The sequence below is a fragment of the Chlorocebus sabaeus genome, chromosome 1, assembly GCF_047675955.1.
Source record: "Chlorocebus sabaeus isolate Y175 chromosome 1, mChlSab1.0.hap1, whole genome shotgun sequence".
Lineage (NCBI taxonomy): Eukaryota > Metazoa > Chordata > Mammalia > Primates > Cercopithecidae > Chlorocebus > Chlorocebus sabaeus.
The window spans coordinates 75,001,722-75,022,718 of record NC_132904.1 but is presented as its reverse complement, the minus strand read 5'-3'; the positions used below and the strand labels follow the sequence as shown (position 1 = coordinate 75,022,718).

At 37.9% G+C, this 20,997-nt stretch overlaps 1 protein-coding gene across 2 annotated transcripts in view; it reads left to right on the top strand.

The window, feature by feature from the left end:
* The window catches only part of NARS2 (asparaginyl-tRNA synthetase 2, mitochondrial), a 138,198-nt gene that overhangs the window by 79,766 nt on the left and 37,435 nt on the right, over window positions 1–20,997 (top strand). For both annotated transcript variants that reach the window (XM_038005423.2, XM_038005422.2), the window contains exons 7-9: window positions 8,263–8,395; window positions 18,485–18,583; window positions 18,694–18,731. In XM_038005423.2, coding sequence (XP_037861351.1) covers window positions 8,263–8,395; window positions 18,485–18,583; window positions 18,694–18,731 — 270 coding nt within the window. The remainder of the gene's footprint in view (window positions 1–8,262; window positions 8,396–18,484; window positions 18,584–18,693; window positions 18,732–20,997) is intronic.

Genomic DNA, 20,997 nt, shown 5'->3' with positions numbered 1-20,997 from the left:
TTCACATTCCCACCAACAGTATACAAGGAGTTTCTCTATATCCTTGCCAACATTGTTATTTTTTATTTTCAAAATTTAGCCATCAAAAATCTTTTTAAAAAGTATATTAATTAGAGGTCTAAACTTTCTTTAGGGCAGTAGTTCTTTATTAGGGATTCACATCATAATTACTAGTGGAGCTTTTAAATATATCCATGACCAGGATCCTTCTTAGACTTTTTGAATAGAGGTCTTCAGAGGTAGAGCCCTGAACTAATACTCCTCGTTAAGAACCATTGCCAAAGGTAGTGGTTCTCAGCATATGGTCTGGATATCTCTGGGGCTTCACATCCTCTCAGGGGAATCCTTGAAGGTGAAACAATTTTCATAATACTAAGACAGTAATTGCCTTTTTCATTCTCATTGTCTCAAGAGTATATATATAGTGTTTTCCAGTCTTTGTGGCATGTGATAGTGCATCAGATTGAATGCAAAAGTAGATATGAGAATGTAGCCACCTTTTGTTAAGCCAGACATTAAAGAAACTTATAAAAGTATAAAGCAGTGTCACTCCTCTTACTAATTTTTTTGTTTTGGGAAAAAATTATGTTTCATAAAAAGTATGTTATTTGTAACACATAATGGACGTGTCATGGTTTTTGTTTTGTGTGTTTTGTTTTGTTTTTTTTTTGAGACAGGGTCTCGCTGTGTCACCTGGGCTGGAGCACAGTCGCATTATCATAGCTCACTGCAGCCTCAACCTCCCAGACTCAATCAGTCCTCCTGCCTCAGCCTCCCAACTAGCTGGGACTAAAGGTGCATGCCGCCTTGCTTGGCTAATTTTTGTATTTTTTGTAGGGATGGGGTTTCACCATGTTGCCCAGTCTGGTCTCAAATCCTGGCCTCAAACGATCCACCCGCGTCAGCCTTCCAAAGTGTTTGGATTACAGGCATGAGCCACCATGTGCGGCCTTGTCATTATTTTTAAGTAACACAAACATAGTTTTTATAGTAAACATTGGTAGATACAACCTAGATAAACCAAATTTCTTTGAGATCTACAATAATTTGAAGTGTAAAGAGATCTTTACAACAGGGTGAGACCCCCATCTATAAAAAAATTTTTAATTAGCTGGGCTGGGTGGCACATAGTTGTGGTCTTTGCTACTCAAGAGGCTGGGGCAGGAGGATTACTTGAGCCCAGGAGGTTGAGGCTGCAGTGAACTGTGTTTGTGCCCCTGCACTCCAGCCTGGGTGATAGAGCAAGACCCTGTCTCAAAAAAAAAAAAAAAAATTAAGCAAATGCCAACTGTATCCCAATGGAAAGGAAGGAGACAAAAAGTAACTTTGATCCATTTGTTCCCTTACCATATAGTTGGTATTAGGTTAACTTTTTGATGTATTTTATTTCATTTCATCTTTATAATAACCTCCATGACATTTATATACTCACCCTCATTTTTGCATGGGGAAATGGAGTCTTACAGAAATTAAGAATTTAGTTTGTTCATAAGTGGAGGAGCCATTATTTCAACTGAGGTCTTTAGACTACATGTTCTTAATCAGTACCGTAACCTTAAAAAAGTGAGTCATCTGGACAGGACTGGAGTCCAGGAAATTGTTGATAATTCAATGCCATAATGACTTCTCTACCTCTGTAGTATCAGGCCTAAGAAAAGGGAACCTTTGAAATATTTGTAGACTTGAATGACACTTAAATGCTATGTAGTACATGTGACTGAAGTAAAGTACTGACATGTTGTTCTCTTTAGTGGTCCTCAGAGCAAGGACCTCTAAATATGAGAAATGTAAGAGGGGTAATCTCAACACAAATAAGTGCAGTTGATAGAATTATATACCTGTTTTTGAAAGGCAATTTTTTAAATAATTATATACCTGTTTTTGAAAGGTGTCTTATTGAGACATAAAGATAAATACTCAATTAGAAAGAACGGATTTGTGACCTTTTAGAATAATGTTATTTTCTAAGACCCCATATCCAGTCAGTCAGTCCTGAAGAGTCCACTGTGGCAGGAATGAAGTGGCATTTCACTCAGGCAGGAGCCAAAGAATCATGTACTGCTGTGTTTACATAGAATAGACAAGGATAATTATTTTCTTGTAGTAATATTACAGTTAATTTAAAAATTTTTCTAATTAGAGCAGCTTACCCTCTCTAGTCCTTTTCAAGGATTTTCTTGTTGACAGAGCAAAAATATGTGACAGTTTTAAAAAACTGATGCTGTTATTGTCGGGTGCCTTCTGTGAACAATTATTTCACAGAACAGCAGTATTTTCTGTTTAGTAATTGATATTCTATTTACCTTCCTCTTCTATCCTTAATCCCATCCCAGTGCTGTTGCAAATATTCATTTGGGAAGCTGGTTGCCATAGTGTGCATGTGTAGTTCCACTTTCTTGGGAGCCTGAGGCAGGAGGGTCACTTGATCCCAGGAGTCCAGTCTGGGCAACATAGGAGACCCCATCTCTTAAAAAATGCAATTTGGGGATCAGCATATTTTATAGAAAATGAATTACTTATTTGACAAATATTGACTAGTATGTGTTGGGCATTGGATTAAGACTGAGGATGAGGATGCCATAATGAACCAATATATATATATATATATGTATATATGTATATAGAGTCACTCATGAAATTTCCAGTCTAATGGAGATGGATGTTAAATAATCACATCAGTTGATGTAAATGTTTTATTTTGAAAGGTGCTGTGAACAGTAAGTAGTACATGGTGTTATTAAAGAGCATATTGGTTTTTTCACCAAACCAACAGGAAAAAAAAAGAGCATATTGAGAAGATTGGCCTAGGAAGGTTGGGAGGTGACTGAAATCAAAGTGGAAGCAGGGGGGAGGGATGAGATCAGTTTGTGACAAGTGAAAGGACCAAATAAGCAGATGGATATATACTTTTGGAACTTAAGAGAGGAGGGCTGGTTAGAAGGTATAAATATGTGTATGCAAGTAAGTGGTTAACTGAAATCATTGGCCAAGAGAGATCATATAAGGAAAAAAGTATCATGAGAAAAGTTAGAGGTTCTAGGAGTAACTTTGGAGGAATGCTACTGCTTAATGATCAGCTAAAGTGGCATGCAAAAGGAGGCAGAAATAGAGGTCAGAGCAGTATTCAGAAGGAAAACTAGGAGAGTACTAGGAAAATAGTGTTAAATGTTTCAAGAGGTGAGGGTATTTCAATGTGTATCAGATAAAATCTGGTCACTGCTTACTGTGGTTACAAGGAAGGCCCTACATGTTCTGGTCCTTTCCACCATCTCTTACCATTGATCCTGCTACTGGCCTACACCTGTTCTTTAAATTCTTTAAACATGTCAGGCTCCTTCCTACCTTAGGACCTGTGTGTTGGTGTCTTCTTTGCTAGAATGTTCTTTTCACATGTCATCTCCTCAGATGGTTAGCTAATGTTCTACCCCCTTTAGCAGGATTGTTGTCAGACTCTGTCAAACTTGGTGTTTCATCATACAATTTAGATTAAATTTTGCTTGGGTCTCAAGTTCCGTTCCAGATAAAGTATTAAGAACATGTTAAAGGAAATTATTTGGCACAAGTTTTTGGCAATAAAGGTAAGAATTTTTAGAATTTAGAATGCACCCTCCCTAAGGCATCTTGACATGACTTGATTATTGAAATGGTGAAGGCTGCATCTCTTTTATAATCCCTTTCCACCAAGTGTATTGCATGATAGAGGGATAAGGGAAAGCTGAAAAGGAGGTATCTGGAATCTACTCTGTTAGGCAGATAGAAATAATGAATGCAAAATATGTCACAGTATTGACAATCCAGTGAACACAAAACAGTAGTAAAATAGACGATCATTTTCTGAATGATGAGAAAAGCACTTGGCAAAAACTTTTAAAATCCAGTTTAAAAGCTTTCTGGGAGTTCATTTAAGGTCAATGAACTTTTACTAAACTAACAGTAGAAAAGTGATATGGAGGTTGGGGGTGGTTTAGGAAGGGTGTAGTGAAAGTTGCTGATCAATCTTATGCTGAATAAGTTCTTCCCAAACTAAAGAACAGCAGTTCCTCTGTTCTTTCAGAATGTTAAGATTCACTGTGAAATTTCAGGGTCAGAAAGAATAAATGGCCAGGCAATCAGTGACCACTTTATATTAATCTATTTGCCATCTTGAGGGCTTCATAAGACTCTACACACTGGAAAAAGTGAACTTTGTAGAGCTTTTTTTTTTTTTTTTTTTTTTTTTTGCAATTTTGCTTTTTATTTTCCAAAGAGCCATTTTTGTAGCTATCTTGGTTGATGTGTATTGAATGTACTTTTGTTATACTAAACATTAGCAAGCTCATAGATTTTCCTTATATAGCTTTCCTCTCTTCATAATTTGGCACAAGAATGATTCTTAGTGCCGAGTGTTTTCTTTTTCTCCTGGTCTCTTCTCAGAGCCATACTGGCCTTTCACCTGGTTTTGTATCTTATTTTTGAAATAGCCTTGTTCTCAGATTTTATTTTAAATGTTGGTTGGTTCAATCTTTGATGCAAATGGCTTCCATGTCTGTGGAAGATAGGAAAAAAGAAAGAAATCAACAAATTAAACTAGAAGTGATTCCACAGGCACCTAGAGACAAAATTATTGCAAAAGATAATAGAGATCAATGCCAAGCTGCCCCCAACCCCAATTCCTATAAGAATTTGAAGACCAGAAAAGCTAGATAACTTGCTAAAGATTACAAAGTATTGATGAGAATATGTCATTCTCATTATTTTCATGAAGATAACATTCTAGAGAGCTGTATTTTAACACATAAAACAAGCTATTCATAATATGCCAAACTGCTTACCCTAGTTATCTTTGAGAAGGGGGAATATACTAAAAATTTTTCTTTCTAATTTTCTGAGTTTGCAATGTTGTTTTGAGCATCATTATTGTTAATATCATGGTTAAGGCTATGAGCATTAGAGTCAGAAATGTGGATTTGAGTCTGGCTTCCATTTACTAAGCTATGACTTTGACTTTTGGGAAAGCTTCTTAACCTCTCTGAACTGCAGTTTCTTATTCTGGAAGATAAATGTATGAATACATACTTAGATTGAGTTAACTATGAAGGGATTAACTCTAAGGTTCTTGGCCATTTAGTGCTTGGCCCATGATGATCACTCCATAATGGTGGCCACTAGTACTGCTACTGCTACTGCTACTATTAGGTATAATAGAACACTTGATACTAAACAATGTCTTTGGATACTGACATAGTGTGATCATTATTGAATTATTTAAACATTTATCTGCTTAAAGATTAGATGCTTTCTTATGCAATTTTTCAACATACCTTCCAGTTCATTTTATCACCCTATAACTTCAGAGGAAGCACTGTGGTCATTAGTTCTTGCTCTATCAAAATGATATTTAACTCTTGGATACCTCAATCAGAGCCTGATCCTTACTATAATTGAAATAAAAGTTATTGAGCCTTTTCTGCATTTTACACTAGAGACCTTGCCCTGTGTTGCCAGGGAAAATCATTAACCATTGTAAAATTTAAAAATTCCTATTGCTGCTCATCTTTGAGCATCCTATGCTCCATAAGTATACACACAATTTCTTGTGATAAAGTACCAGAAATGTCATTTTACTTATTTAGATGTACTATACTATTGCCAACCTACCTAGAGATGGCACAGTCAGAGATTGGAAACTTACGGCCTTCTAATTATTGAATTTATTGTTTGGACCAGACCTGGATTGTTTGACCCCTTTTAGGTACTGAGAGCGCCTTGGTGACATATGTCTGAGTATTTTTCTGTGTTTGTAATGTTACTGTTTGTGAGGATGTGCTTTTTAGTTTACAACTGAGGAAGCCTATCATCATCATTAGTACTCATTCATTCAGCATGAGCACCTGTTTTATCTTAGGCACTAGAGATGCGAATATGAATAAAACATGGTTCCTGTTCTAGAAAATGTTATAGTTTTTTTGGGGAGAAAGAAGTTACATTTCAAAGTGATATGTTCTATATAATAAACATGAAAAAGTGTTATCGTAATATACAAGAAGGAGCAATAAATTTGGGGGAGTGGTAAGGATTCAGAGAGGAAGTGACAGTTGAGCCAAGTCTTAAAGGATGAATGGGAATTTTCCATTTGGAGGGTAGAGGAGCAGTGGAGGAGGCAATACAGGGTAGGGAACAGCCTATGCAAAAACCTAAGGGCATGCGTGGGGCACACTAGGAAAGGAGAAGGTCTTCAGAGTGGCTGGAGGAAAGGGTGTGTGGGAAAGAACTGAGTTGAAATTAGGAGTTGGAATTTTATTCTTTGGTACTAAGGAATCATTGAAGATTTCAAAATTAGGGCTGACATAATCAGATTTGAGTTTGGAAACCTGTAGTTTGGGACTGGAGGAAGACAGGTGTCAGACACCAGTTTAAAAGCTGTTGTTTTCTAAGCAGGAGACAAAGGTTTACACTGACAGTAGCTGTGGAGATAGAGAAGAGCTGCGAGATTTCAGAGTTTTCTGAGATGTAAACAACTAAATTTTGTGATCAAAATGATAAGGGCCATGAGATAAGTTGGGGAATGTGGAATCTGTCTTGGTTGAGTAGGTGGATTAACTGAGATTAACAGAGCTGGAGGAAATATAAAAATAAAGTCAGGACTGTTCATTTTGTCTTTTGTTTGTTTTGGGGAACAGGGTCAAAATTTTCATTTTGCACAAGGTAGGTTTAGTCTTTTCAGAAACATTCTAGTAGGCAAGTCTGTAGCTGAATCTTGGAAGAAAGGCAACCATAGTAATATTTTTGAGCTCCTAGTGTTTATTTTTTCAATAAAAACTAAGGTTCTCAGAGGTTAGCAGATCATGGTCTTAGGAAGGTAGCTGTAGAACCAAAATATAAATTCCTAAGCTTGTACCAATTGGGTCTTACTGAAATGGCAATTGAGAGAAAAATAAATCCCTTGGTTTTTACCGTACTTTGTTTCCTTTCCCAGAGTATCTTTACTAAAAAAACAAACAAACAAACAAAACTAATATATAGATACATAATCCATCTATTTTCTACACTAAGTTTTCTGATCTTAATATTATTTGGCTAAATGACAGATTAGGTGTGCTCAGGATCATAGCTAAGGAACCTCAAACAGCTTGTTTTGTTCTAACAAAACCTTAACATTTAAAGATTAAGTCCTCAAGAAATATTTATTACTTCATACATGCTTGATCTAATCTCAGCTGTTACTTGGTTTGAATGTGAGGGAAACAATAAGTATTAAAGAATGACAGATGTAGTGTCTACTTCACTATAGGAATTTAAGAATAAGGGATTTTTCTCCCCATTTGGATGGTTGAGCTATAGTCCCCTGGAATCAAGGGAATAAAGTAGTTCCTCAAAATCTCTCACCTCCAAATTTCAGGGGTCATTCACCATTGATTGAAAGACTTGGGTGGTCGCGAAGGACTTGAGTGGCCCTTGAACAAGGTGAACTGCTATATGTATCTGATGTTCTTTTTTCATGTGTTTAAAAAATAAATGAACACACCTTATCTACATGAAATTCTAGTTTTCGCTGTTATTATCTAGGTTTTCTGTGTGGTTTCTTGGGCTGTAGTGTTTTTTTCTTTACTTTGTTCTTTATTGCTGTGAAATGTAGTTGCCTGCTGTTTAAGGCAGCTGCAGTAGAGTGTACCCAGAAGTGGTTATGTTTCTATATTTAGTAAAACCATAGGATTTGTGAAGCAGTTGCAGATTCCTTCAGGATAAAATGGTTTCTATAAATGTAACTTTTTTTTTTCTTTTTTCTTTTCTTTTTTTTTTTTTATTTTTTATTTTTTTATTTAGACAGGATCTCACTCTCGCCCAGGCCAGAATGCAGTGGCATGAACATGGTTCGCTGTGGCCTCAACCTCCTGGGCTCAAATCCTCCTGCCTCAGCCTCCCAAGTAGCTGGAACTATAGACACAGGCCATCATACCCAGCTATTTTAAAAGATTTTTTGTAGACATAAATTTTCACCATGTTTCCCAGGCTGGTCTTGAACTCGTAAGTTTAAGCAGTCTTCCCAGGAAGTGCTAGGATTACAGACCTGAGCCACTGTGCCCAGCCTCAATGAAACATTTTTAATGAAACTATTATTATCACCCATTAGAGAAATATATAGCAGCAAATATGTGTGAGTCTGTGGACAAGACAGAGGCACACGAAGCTTGTTTTTATTTCCTTAAGAGCTCAGTGAATATTTTAAATCCTTAAAATTAATCATGTGAATTCTATTTTTATTCTCTTAATCTTGAATTGCAGAGCGTTTACTCAAGTGTTTACCTTTGGTCCGACCTTCCGAGCTGAAAATTCTCAGAGCCGGAGGCACCTGGCAGAGTTTTATATGGTAGAAGCAGAGATTTCTTTTGTTAACAGCCTTCAAGATCTCATGCAGGTAGGTACACAAGTTTTAAAATAGCAGGTATCTGTGACATTAAAGTGTTTCTATATATATTTTTACCTCAGACATTTATGTGTTACAGGTATTCATAAAGCGAAAAGAAGGGAGAACTACTTAATAAACACTTACTAAATGCCTTTACTGTAATAGTTTAAAATATAAGAGTCAGACAGATTTAAGTTTATATCCCAGCTCTGCCATTAGCTTTGCTGTGAAGTTCCCTGACTTTCATGATCTTTAGGTTCCTCAACTCTAAAATGAGAAATTTTATACTTAGTCCTAAGGTTATGTGAGGGTAAATGGAATTGTGTATATAATATAAAGCACATAGCACGAGGTGTGGAACACATGCCGGTTCACTAAATAGTAGCTCTGATTTGCTAGGAAAATAAACCAAACATCTTTATAATTTTATATATAAATGTCTGTAATACTTACGTAAACCCCTATGTAGCTATATTAGAAAGCATCCACAGGAGCTGTCAGCTCAGTTAAGGCTGGAGAGAAGGTCATGATCAGGCAGCAGATCATGAAAGACCTGGTGTTTCAATGCCATGGTAAGGAGTTTGAACTTTACCCAAAATTTAAGGAGCAAGAGTTCTAAGTTGGAAAATGAAGGTCAGAGCTGTATTTTAGACACATCTTTTTAGCAGCAATATGAACAATGATTTAGAAGTAGATGAGAGTAGAGAGGCCTTGTTAGGAGGCTGTAGACATAATCCAGACACTGTACACCAGTGGAATTGGATGGACCAAGATTTGATGCTTAACCACTCAAGTGCTATGTGACCAACTTAGACAAAGGACTTAATCTCTCTAGGCCTCAGTGTCCTCATCAAAATTCCAATACATAGGAATAAAAATTCCTATTTTATAGGCTACTTAAGATTGGACAGATTATATATATAGTATATATCTATTATATACATATATATGAAGTACTTAGCGTAATTTATGGCACTTAATAAATACCCAGGAATTGTTAACTGTTAAATTATGAATTGTCTATTCAGAAGCATTGTGGTTACTATCTTGTTTGGATTTGTAATTATGGGGTGTTTATTTTAGTGATTTTCATCAGCTCTCGTTTCTATTCATTTATATGTCTTTCTACTCTTACCCAGTAAATGACCTATTTCCACTTAAAACATAAATACCATATATATCACAAATAGAACAGACTAATTATTTTATTACCCTGTCTTGAGTTGGATTTCCTAGTAAACAAAACTCTAGGGCAGAGATGTGTAGGCAGGGGCGTTACTGGGGAGTGCTCTTGAGAACAGCATTCGTAAGGAAAGGAAAAAAGTCACATTGAACAGTAGGAAGAGTGAACTGTGATACACTTACAAACAGAGGCCTTAGCCTCTTCTTGGAACTGGAATGGTCCTTTCCAGTTGTCCCATTGGAAGGCAAGGGGGTAGCACTTTGTGCCTTCCCATATCAACCAGTCATTGGACGTGATTAGCCACTGGAAGGGGCATAACCTTGAGTAAGGCAGCACCTTTGGGTCTTGACAGTTCCTGATGAAGCACTCAACTATAAACCATCAGCAGTTAATAATATTCCTGGATTCCTGTATAGGGCACCTGGCCCTGAAGGGGCATTCTGACCACACAGTGTAGCATTTCACTTCCATACCCTCTTCACACTTCCCACTGAGCATTTTGGATCAGTCCCCATGAGACATTTTTGGTTATCCCTATTAGGGAATGGGCAGGGAAGGGAGAGAGTGGTCATTACTAGCATGTAGTTGGTAAAGGCAGGAGTGCTATTCAGCAATCTGAAGTGCACAGCCACCTTCTCCCCAGTAATTAGCTGGCCCAAAATATCAGTAGTGCCACTGTTGAACAACCATATTCTGGACTGTAGGAATTCAGGATCTGAGCTTCAGAAGGAGTCAGTGTGCATTCCTTAAGTAGCTTTCAGTGTGCATTCATTAAGTAGCTTTCACCCCCTAATTCTTTATTAATTTTTGTTCTACAGTTATATTTTACCATATGACAGGGTTGCAAGATACTGTTTATTTTTCTCAGTTATATTAGTAAAAACATTGAGGAATAAATAGGTTAAGCTACATACCTTTTTAGTAAGTGTGAGCAGAATTCAGTTACAGATTTTCACCTTTGCATTCAGTCAACAATGCCATGAAATTATTTTATTCTGCTCTAAATATTTCAAGTGGAGCATTTCAGTCTAAACTTAATGTTTATAATTAGTCATTTCTTTATTTCATTTTCTTTTCCTTTCTTTCTTTCCTGTTTATAATTAGTCATTTCTTTATTTCATTTTCTTTTCCTTTCTTTCTTTCCTTTCTTTTCTTTTTTTTCTTTCTTCTTTCTTTTTTTGAGACAGGGTCTTACCCTTGTCTCCCAGGGTGGAGCACAGTGGTGCACTCTTAGCTCACTGCAGCCTCCGCTTCTGGGCTCAAGCCATCCTCCCACCTCAACCTCCCGAGTAACTAGTTCTATAGGCACACACCACCATGCCCAACTAATTTTTTGGTAGAAATGGGGTTTCACCAGGTTGCCCAGGTTGGTCTTAAACTCCTGTGCTCAAGCCATCCGTCTGCCTCAGTCTCCCAAAGTTCTGGGATTACAGGCATGAGTCAGCATGCCTCACCTCATTTTCTCTTTTTCTTCCATTTCTTCACTTTGTTTTTATCTGTAGATGTCTTGACTGATGGATTTTTAGGCTAGTTTCTTAAGCTTTGGTGATTAATGTCCAGGAATACTGTGAACCAGAAGATCACACATTTTATTTAGGGCATTATCTTGTACTACCTTAGCTGGTGTTATCTCAGATATATTCCAAAATAAGTCGGGAACTAATTAAAAAGGGTTGGACTACCCCAGAGAGATCCATTATCCCAGAGAAAACAGTTACTTGTTCAGTGGCTTTAGATGGCCTGGGCCTGGGCAAGGCTGTAGCTTCAGTGACATTATTCCCTGAGACTTGCATAATAGCTATCTGAAGCAGTTTTGATTTATCCGTTCACCAGTTGAAGGACATTTAGTTTATTCTGTTTTTGAAAGTAACAAACAAAGTTGCCGTAAATATTTATGTGCAGGTTTTGTATGAATGTAAAATTTCATTTCTCTCTGTTCTTTTGTTTTTTGAGGCAGGGTCTCACTCTGTCACCTAGGCTGGAGTGCAATGGTGCAATCGTAGCTCACTTCAGCCATGAACTCCTGGAGCTCAAGTGATCCTCCCACCTCAGCCTCTCAAGAAGCTAGGACTACAGGTGCTATTTTTTAAATTTTTTGTAGAGACAGGATCTCACTATGTTGCCCAGGCTGGTCTCAAACTCCTGGGCCCAAGGGATCCTCCTGCCTCTCATCCTCCTAAAGTGTTGGAATTACATGTGTGAGCCACAGCCACCCAGACTGATTTCTCTTGGGTAAATTCCTAGGAGTGGGATTACTAGGTCAGTGTTTGATGTGATGTTTTATAGTTTTCATTATACAGATCTTTTATGTCCTTGGTTAAATTAACTCCTAAGTGGAGTTATCTCTTGGTATCCAGAAGGGATTGGTTTCTGGACCCTCCCCACTCCCCGCCATTATGGATACCAAAGTCCATGATTACTTATGTTCCTTATATAAATTATAAAGGTTCTTTCATTTTATAGGAAGGAAATCTGTATTCCAAAGTGACTGTTTCATCTTGCATTCCTACAGCAATGTGTGGAAGTTTTACTTGTTCTAGTTCTTCATCAGTACCAAGTACTGTCAGGCATGTGTGGTGGTTTTAAGCCATTCTAAGAACTGTGTATTAGTATCTCATTGTGGTTTAAATTTGCATTTCCCTAATGCTTATTGATGTTGAGCATCTGCTCGTGTATTTACTGGCCATCTATGTGTCATCTTCTGTGAAATGTATTTTTATTGCCCATTTTCCATATGGCTTGCTTGTTTTTTTCACTGTCGAGTTTGGAGAGTTCTTTATATATTCTAGCTACTATTCCTTGTTGGATGTGTGGTTTCTGACTGTGTTCTCCTAGTCAGTAGCTTGGCTTTTCATTCTCTTAATTTTGATGACATCTAGTTTATCATTTTTTCTTTAATGAATTGTGCTAAGACTTGATTTTTGTGTCAAGTCTAAGAACTCTTTACCTAGCCCTAGATCTCAAGGATTTTATGATGTTTTATAGCTTTAGCTTTATGTTTTTCATGTAAGTCTATGATCCATTTTGAGTTAATTTTTGTGTAACGTGAGACATAGAAGTTCTTGTCCCTTCCTTTCCTTTCCTCTCTTGTCTTTCCCCTTTCCTTTCCACCTCTGGATAACTTCTTGCTCCAGCACCATTTGTTGAAAAGGCTGTTAGCCAAACTTCGTCTATTGAATTGCTTTTGGGTCTTTGTCAAAAATCAGTTGGTCTTACATATATGGATCTATTTCTGAATCCTCTATTCTGTTCCATATTCTATTTAATATTTTACCACTTCAAGTAAACCAACAGTCTTACTACTATATATTTCCCTTTGCCTTCACCCCTTTGTCTTATAGTTTGTGTTAATTTCCTATTGCTGCTGTAACACGTCACCACAAACCTGGTGGGTTAAAACAACTCGAATTTATTATTGTATTGTTCTGGAGGTGAGAAGTCCAAAGTGGATTTTACTGGTCTAAAATCCAACGCTGCTAAAAGGTGTCAGCAGAGTTGCATTCCCCTTGGAGGCTTCAGGAGAGAATTAGGTCCCTTGCCTCTTGCATTTTCTAGAGACTACCTGCATTCTTTGGCTCACAGACCTTAAAAACCAGCAAGGTATCATCTTCAAATCTTTCTAACTGTCACCCTCATGCCTGCCTCTTTCACGTAAAGGATCCTTGTGATTACATTAGTCCCACCATATAATCTAGAATAATCTCATCATTTAAAGATTCTTAATTACACATACACAGTTTCTTTTACCAGGTAGGCTAACATACTCATGGGTTCTGGAATCGGAGCATGGACAGCTTTGGCAGAGGGATAAATATTATTCTGCCAATCACAATTCACATACGTTGAAAACCTCTGCTGATGTTTGAATTTTTGCTCTCAATCACCATATGTATTTTAAAGAATTTTAGAAGAGAAAAAAAATCTGTTGTATTTACCTACATTTGGTAGTAATAGTAAATTACTGTTTCTATTGTTCTTTCATTACTCAAGTTTCAGATTTCCTTCTCTGGTCACTTTCCTTCAGCCTAAAGAATTTCCTTGAACATTTAAAAGCATTTCTGCTGGCAATCACTTCTCTTAGTTTTTCTTCATTTGATAATTTTTAAATTTTATTGTCATTTCTGAAAGATGCTTCCACAGGATATAGAATTTTGGCTTGACAGTTATTTTCTTTCAGCACTTTAAATATAGTCTATCTTTTGACCTCTGTAGTGTTTGAGAATAAATCCAGTCTTGAATTATTGTTCCAGTGTAAAGGGTCATTTTTCTCTCGTTTCTTTAAAGATTTTTTTCTTTGTCTTTGGTTTTCAGCTCATGGATTATGATGTGTGTAGGTATAATTTTCTTTGAGTTTATCCTGTTTGTGGTTTAGCGAGCTCCTTGAATATGTCTTTAGCCAACTTGGGGGAGTTTTCAGCCATTATTTTTTCACATTTTTTTTCTGTGCCTTTTTTGTTGTCTTTTCTGCTTCTGGTACTCCAATAACAAGAATATAAAACCTTTTGATATCGTCCCATAGTGCTGTGATGCTCTGCTTATTATTAATGAGTCTGTCTTGCTTGCTTGCTTGCTTGCTTGCTTGCTTGCTTGCCTTCCTTGCCTTCCTGCCTTCTTGCCTGCCTTTCTTTCTTTCTGTCTTTCTTGACAGAGTCTCACTCTGTTGCCCAGGCTGGAGTGCAGTGGCACGATTTTAGCTCACTGCAACCTCCACCTCCCGGGTCCAAGCATTTCTCCTGCCTCAGCCTCCTGAGTAGCTGGGATTACAGGCACCCGCCACCACACCCGACTAATTTTTGTACTTTTAGTAGAGACGGGGTTTCACCATGTTGGCTGGGCTGGTCTTGAACTCCGGACCTCAAGTGATCCACCCACCTCAGACTCCCAAAGTGCTGGGATTACAGGCATGAGCCACCATGCCTGGCTAGTATTTTTTCTTTCTGTAATTCAGAGTGGGGGGCATTTCAGCTGAACTGTCTTCAAACTTACTAATTCTTTCCTCTTTTATCTTCATTGTGATAATGAGCCCATCCTGTGAAATTTTTCTTTCACATATTTTCCAATTCTAAAATTTTTATTTATTTTTAGTTTCTTTTTCTCCACTGAGAAGTTCTATTTTTCTGTTTAAGAATGTTTCGTTTACCTGTGGAAGATGGTTATAATACCTGTTTTAAATTGTCAGATAATTTCAATATCTGAGTCTTCTGTGTATATGTATCTATTGATTATTTTTTCTCATGAGAATTCATAAGATTTTCCTGGTTCTTTGTATGTCCGGTAATTTTTAATTATATCCTGGATGTTTTTAATGTCATGTTCTGACACTCTGGGTTCTGTTAAAATCCTTTGGAAATGGAATTATTTTTGTTGTTGTTTTTACCAGTTATTAAACTGATTAGATTCAGACTGTAAGTTTTATCTTACTTTTTATTGGCGTTGGTTTCCACGTCAGTTAAGTTTTCAAAGCCTCTGCTATGCTATTTGAGTCTTTCTGATGCATGTGCTACTCATAGTTAGTCTGGAAATTGCACAGTGATTTATATTGTAGTTCATTGTCAGAAGCTTTCACTGGGCTTCTTTGGGTCTGTTTCACATATACATTGCTTGGAGGTGAACCCTAGCCTTGTGTTACTTCATACACAATTAGAGGATCACCTTCTCCTATTCTTCAGAATTTCCTTCACAATGTCTGGCTACCTGAAGCCCCACATTTTGGTTTCTCTGGCCAGAAAGACAGATTTCTCCCAGGTCTTAGTCGCCACCATGTTATTCATTTCCAGGTGACTGTGGCCACCATTGGGTCAAACTGGCAAGAGAAAACATTCAAAAAAAGTATTAATAACGGGCTGGGTGCAGAGTGGCTCATGCCTGTAATCCCAGCACTTTGGGAGGCCGAGGCAGGCAGATCACCTGAGGTCAGGAGTTCGAGACCAATCTGGCCAGCATGGTGAAACCCTGTCTCTACTAAAAATACAAAAATTAGCTGGGCATGGTGGCACGCGCCTGTGATCCCAGGTACTCGGGAGGCTGAGGCATGAGAATCGCTTGAACCTGGGAGGCGGAGATTGCAGTGAGCCGAGATCGTGCCACTGCACTCCAGCCTGGGTGATAAGAGCAAGACTCCATCTCAAAAAATAGTAATAATAATAATAGAGATTACCCACATCCACACTCTTCAGACAGCAGTCTCCCTTTCCCAGTTCCTCTGTTGGAGAAGCAGGTCTTGTCTTGGAGTTTTAGGTGCTTGTGCCACTCACCCTGACAGTGCCACTCCACAGCTGGGGCTACCTTTTGGCCAGGAACAGAAGAGAGAAAAGAGTGGGGGACAAAACAACCAAGGATTTTCCTGTAAACACCCTATCCTACAGGGACTTTACCAGACTAGTAGTAGGAGCTTTCTTCCAGAAGTTTTGCTTCCTATGCCTACTAAACAGATCAATGTTTTACCCCCAAATCAAAACCAGGAGACAAAGGAGGTAAAAATGGAACTAAAATTCATCTCCATTTCAGGTTATTAATCAAGTTGACTAGTTCCCAGTCCACCTATCACTGTTTATTTTTCTGAGTTGCTCTTTGTATTCTGACCAGAGTTGTGTTGTGTTGTGTTTTGTGTTGTTTTGTTTTTGTTTTTGTTTTTGTTTTACTTTTAAGTTCTGGGATACATGTGCAGAATGTGCAGGTTTGTTACCTAGGTATACATGTGCCATGGTGGTTTGCTGCACCTATCAACCCATCATCTAGGTTTTAAGCCCCACATGCATTAGGTATTTGTGCTAATGCTCTCCCTCCCCTTGCCCACCATCCCCTGACAGACCCCAGTGTGTGATGTTCCCCTCCCTGTGTCCATGTGTTCTTATTGTTCAGCTCCCACTTGTGAGTGAGAACACGTGGTGTTTGGTTTTCTGTTCGTTAGTTTGCCTAGAATAATGGCTTCCAGCTCATCCATGTCCCTGCAAAGGACACGAACTCATTCTTTTTCATGGCTGCATAGTATTCCGTGGTGTATACAGTATCCAATCTATCACAGTATCCAGTCTATCATTGATGGGCATTTGGGTTGGTTCCAAGCCTTTGCTGTTGCAAATAGTACTGCAATAAACATGTGTTCATGTGTCTTTATAAAGTAGAATGATTTCAAATCCTTTGGGTACATACCCAGTAATGGGATTGCTGGGTCAAATGCTTTTCTGATTCTACATTCTTGAGAAATCGCCACACTGTCTTCGCAATGGTTGAACTAATTGACACTCCCACCAACAATGTAAAAGCATTCCTGTTTCTCCACAGCCTTGCTAGCATCTGTTGTTTCCTGACTTCTTAATAATTGCCGTTTTAAGTGGCATAAGGTGGTATCTCATTGTGGTTTTTATTTACATTTCTCTAATGACCAGTGATGATGAGCTTTTTTCCATATGTTTGTTGGCTGCATAAATTTTTGATTTGTACTGTGGGAGGCTGAGAAGGGAGGATCACTTGAGCTTAAGAGTTCGAGACCAGTCTGGGCAATACAGCGAGACCTCATCTGTAATAAAAAACAAAAAATCAGCTGGGTGTGATGGTGCATGCCTGTGGTCCCAGTTACATAGTTGACTGAGGCAGGAGAATCTCTTGAGCCTGAGAGATCAAGGCAGCAGTGAGCTATGATTATACCACTGCCCTCCAACCTGGGTGACAGAGCAAGACCTTGTCTCATAAATAAATAAATAAATGACACTAACAATGACTGAAACATCATAAAATAGATCTGGTTGTCACTGGTATTTAAGTGTTTTCCTATATCTGACTATATTAATGTACTTCCATTGACAATTATGCCTTCACTATGCTTCCACCCTCAAGAGGATCTACTAGTATGCAACAGAGGAAGAGAAGATACCTGCCTTTAAGGCAGCCTGTACTTTATACATATGTGCACCTTTGTGAATACACCATTTAGAAGACCTAATACTGTCTCATTGATTTAAAACCAAGAATGTTGGTTGTGAATAAAAACATTTTAGAAATATTTTCCATTCCAGTCACTTTTTTCCTTCTAAGAACAAGTTTCTATTATGAGTCTCCTATGGGCACCCATGGAAGAATATTTTTTTTTTGTTGTTTTTTGAGATGTCACCTGTCCTGGAGTTGCAGTGGCATGATCATGGCTCACTGCAGCCTCAACCTCGCCGGCTCAAGTGATCCTCCCAACTCAGCCTCCTGAGGAGCTGGGACTACAGGTGCGCACACCACTATGCCCAGCTAATTTTTCTTCTTTCTTTCTGTAGAGACAGAGTTTTGCCATGTTGCCCAGGCTGGTCTTGAGAATAAGTTCTTATATACTGATTTTTGCTGTATGCTGCTTCATGTTATTTTTATTTTGGCCATTAGCAAAGCAAAAAATGTATATATTTATATTTAGATATATCATCATTTCTGTAATTTTAAAATTGACTTTCATTTATCAATGAGTGAATAAACCACTTTTCAAAATGTTCTTACTGTTAACAAGAACTGATGTTTGTTGTGTGCTTCTCTGAACCAGTACTAAGCTAAGTGTGACACGTGGTTTATCTCATTTAATTCTCTCAAACATCCTGTAAGTTAGGTGCTGTTATTACCCTGATTCTACAAGTGAGTTTATTGAAATTTGGAGAGACATTGATCAGTTATAGCTGTTCATTTTACATCTCATTTCTTTACCAGTATTGAAACTGTCAACATAAGATTAAAACATTTCCTTTTTTCTTCCTCCCTGCCACACACCAAGGAAATTGAGATGCCTGGAAAACTGAACCAATTTTTCCTGGTACATTCAAGGATTAAAAGACTTAGTGGATTTATAGTTGCTAAAACCTGGAGTGCAGTCCTTATTGATCTCTGAACGAGTTTTTCATGTAAAATTGCTTACGTGTCAGGTGATTCTGTTTCATTTCTCTTAGGTTATAGAGGAACTCTTCAAGGCTACAACAATGATGGTTCTCTCCAATTGTCCTGAAGATGTTGAACTCTGTCACAAATTCATAGCTCCTGGCCAAAAGGTAATTAGTTTTGTGGATAAAGCCCAATACATCTACTGTTTAATGTGTTAATTATACATAATGAATAAAATTGTATTTTTAAAATTTATTTTTTGTCTTCTTTTTATAAGGACAGATTAGAACATATGCTAAAAAACAACTTTTTAATGTAAGTAGATGTTATACTTTCTTTGAACTTTATTCATTCTTTGTCACTGTATTTATCACACTATATTATAATTTTTAAAATTTATATCTGCTTATATAGATCCTATATATATAGTGTATATATATAGACACTCCCCAGATTCCAGGCAAGATCCATGTTCTAATTATTTTTATAGCTCTTATGTTTGGTTCATAATTGATAATCAGTGTTTCATCAATAAATTAATAAATCATAGCAAGATAAAAATCCAGTAATTATTAACTATTGTAACTATAATTCAAACTTACACTAAACAAACTGTAAAAAACATGCTCGGTGTAAGTTACAGCAAGACAAGAATTCAGGAACAGAAAACTAAAAGATTACCACAGTGATCAGTGTGAGAGTTAATGATTTAGACTGTGTATTAGGGTTCTCCAGAGAAACATGACCAGCCAAGTTTGAGGGCGGGGTGTGTGTGTGGAGAGAGAGAGAGAGAGATTGAGAGGTTTATTGTAAAGAATTGGCTCACATAATTGTAGAGGCTTGTTGCGTTTAAAATCTAAGGGAGTAGGACAAGCTGGAGAATCAAGAAAGAGTTGCCATTCAAGTCCAAAGGCAGTCTCCTGGCAGAATTCCTTCTTTTTCAGGAGGAGATTAGTCTTTGTCTTAGTAAAAACTTCAACTAATTGGATTTAGCCCACCCACATTATGAAGGGTAATATAATCTGCTTTTTTCAAAGTCCATTGATTTAGACATTAATTTCATCCAAAAAATACCTTCATAGAAGCATTCAGAATACTATTTGACCAAATATCTGGGCACCATGGCCCAGCCAAGTTGACACATTAAAATTAACCATCACAGACCAGGATGGTGGCAAGAGCTCCTATTCTGAATATATTTTAGAGATAGAACAAACAGGATTTACTGAGGGCGAGAGAGAGGAGTTAAGAGTACCTTCAATGTTTTTTTTTCTCCTACAGCTGCAAAAATGAAGTTGCCATTAACTGAAGTTGGGAAATCCTTAAGAGAGTACTGGGGCAGGAGCTTTGAGAGGAAGGGGTGGTATCAGGAACACAAACATTAAGATTGAGATGCTTTTCAGACATCCAGCCATAGATGTTGGATAGGCAACTGAAAGTGTGGGTCTGGAGTTTTATAAGATAGTCTTGGGCATGAGTATATTGATAAAAGTGGTCATTAAGTAGATGAGGAAAGAAGTAATTTGGCCTTCTCAAGGAGTCTCTGCTGGTGACTGAACAACCAGGGAAGGATCTTAGTTTTCCAGCTCCTATCTAATGAAAAGATTCAAAATGCAGAAATAATATTCACGATTTGTTGAGTATTTACCCAGACAGTGATAAAATTTACATACATTAGTAGCTCATTTTATCTTCACAACTCCAAGTAGTTATTATTCTCATTCTACAGATTGAGAATCCCTGCAAAGAGGTTGAGTAAAAGATGAAATGGTGATTCAAGCTCATGTTCATCTGATTTCGGAGCTCAGACTTTTAACCTGAGGTTTTCATGTATTTGGAAAGGCGCTGGAAGGGTAGAGTGGTTGTAGCTGCCCCACTATCCTTACGACTCTTACATGTCACTTAACTCTTGTGCTTTCGAGCCCTTTTCCGTAAAATGTTAAGGTTGGAAAATGTCCTCTTGGGCTGTGCCATTTCAATCATTGTCATTGTCACAGTCCATTCTGCATACTACAAGTCATAGTTGCAGTTTAAATTTGTGGAGAGAGGAACATCAGCAAGATGGTGAATAGAAGGTCCCAGCCTTCACCACAGAAAGTCCATTTGGCAACTAGTCACATACAAGAACATCTTTGTGAAAATCCCAAAACTTGGGAATGAAGTTGAGACACCCAGATGAACCACAGAGCAAAAAGTGCATTAGAAGGGGAGCAATGGCCTCAATTTGATTGAATCCTACCTCCCCTAAGTAGGCACAGCACCACACAGAAGATTCCCCTGGGCACACAGTTAATACAGTGGAAAAAGAGACAGCTATCCAGTTTCCCCAGCATTCTTTGATGCTTCCTAGGAGGCCCATTCCTGTCTCACAGGGAACCCTGGGGGTAAGGTCTGGACTACCAGGAGTCAAGTAGGAACAAAGGAGTGGGGCAGTGCTCACAGCAACCAGCACACGGATCTTGGCGATGACTGTGTTCCTGCCAGCAGGAGCACCTGATCAGAGATACCAGCCAGTGGCATAGCCCATTTACAAAGCCCAGCTGGTTGCTGCAGAAACTCAGTAGGAAAGTCTATCTGGTTT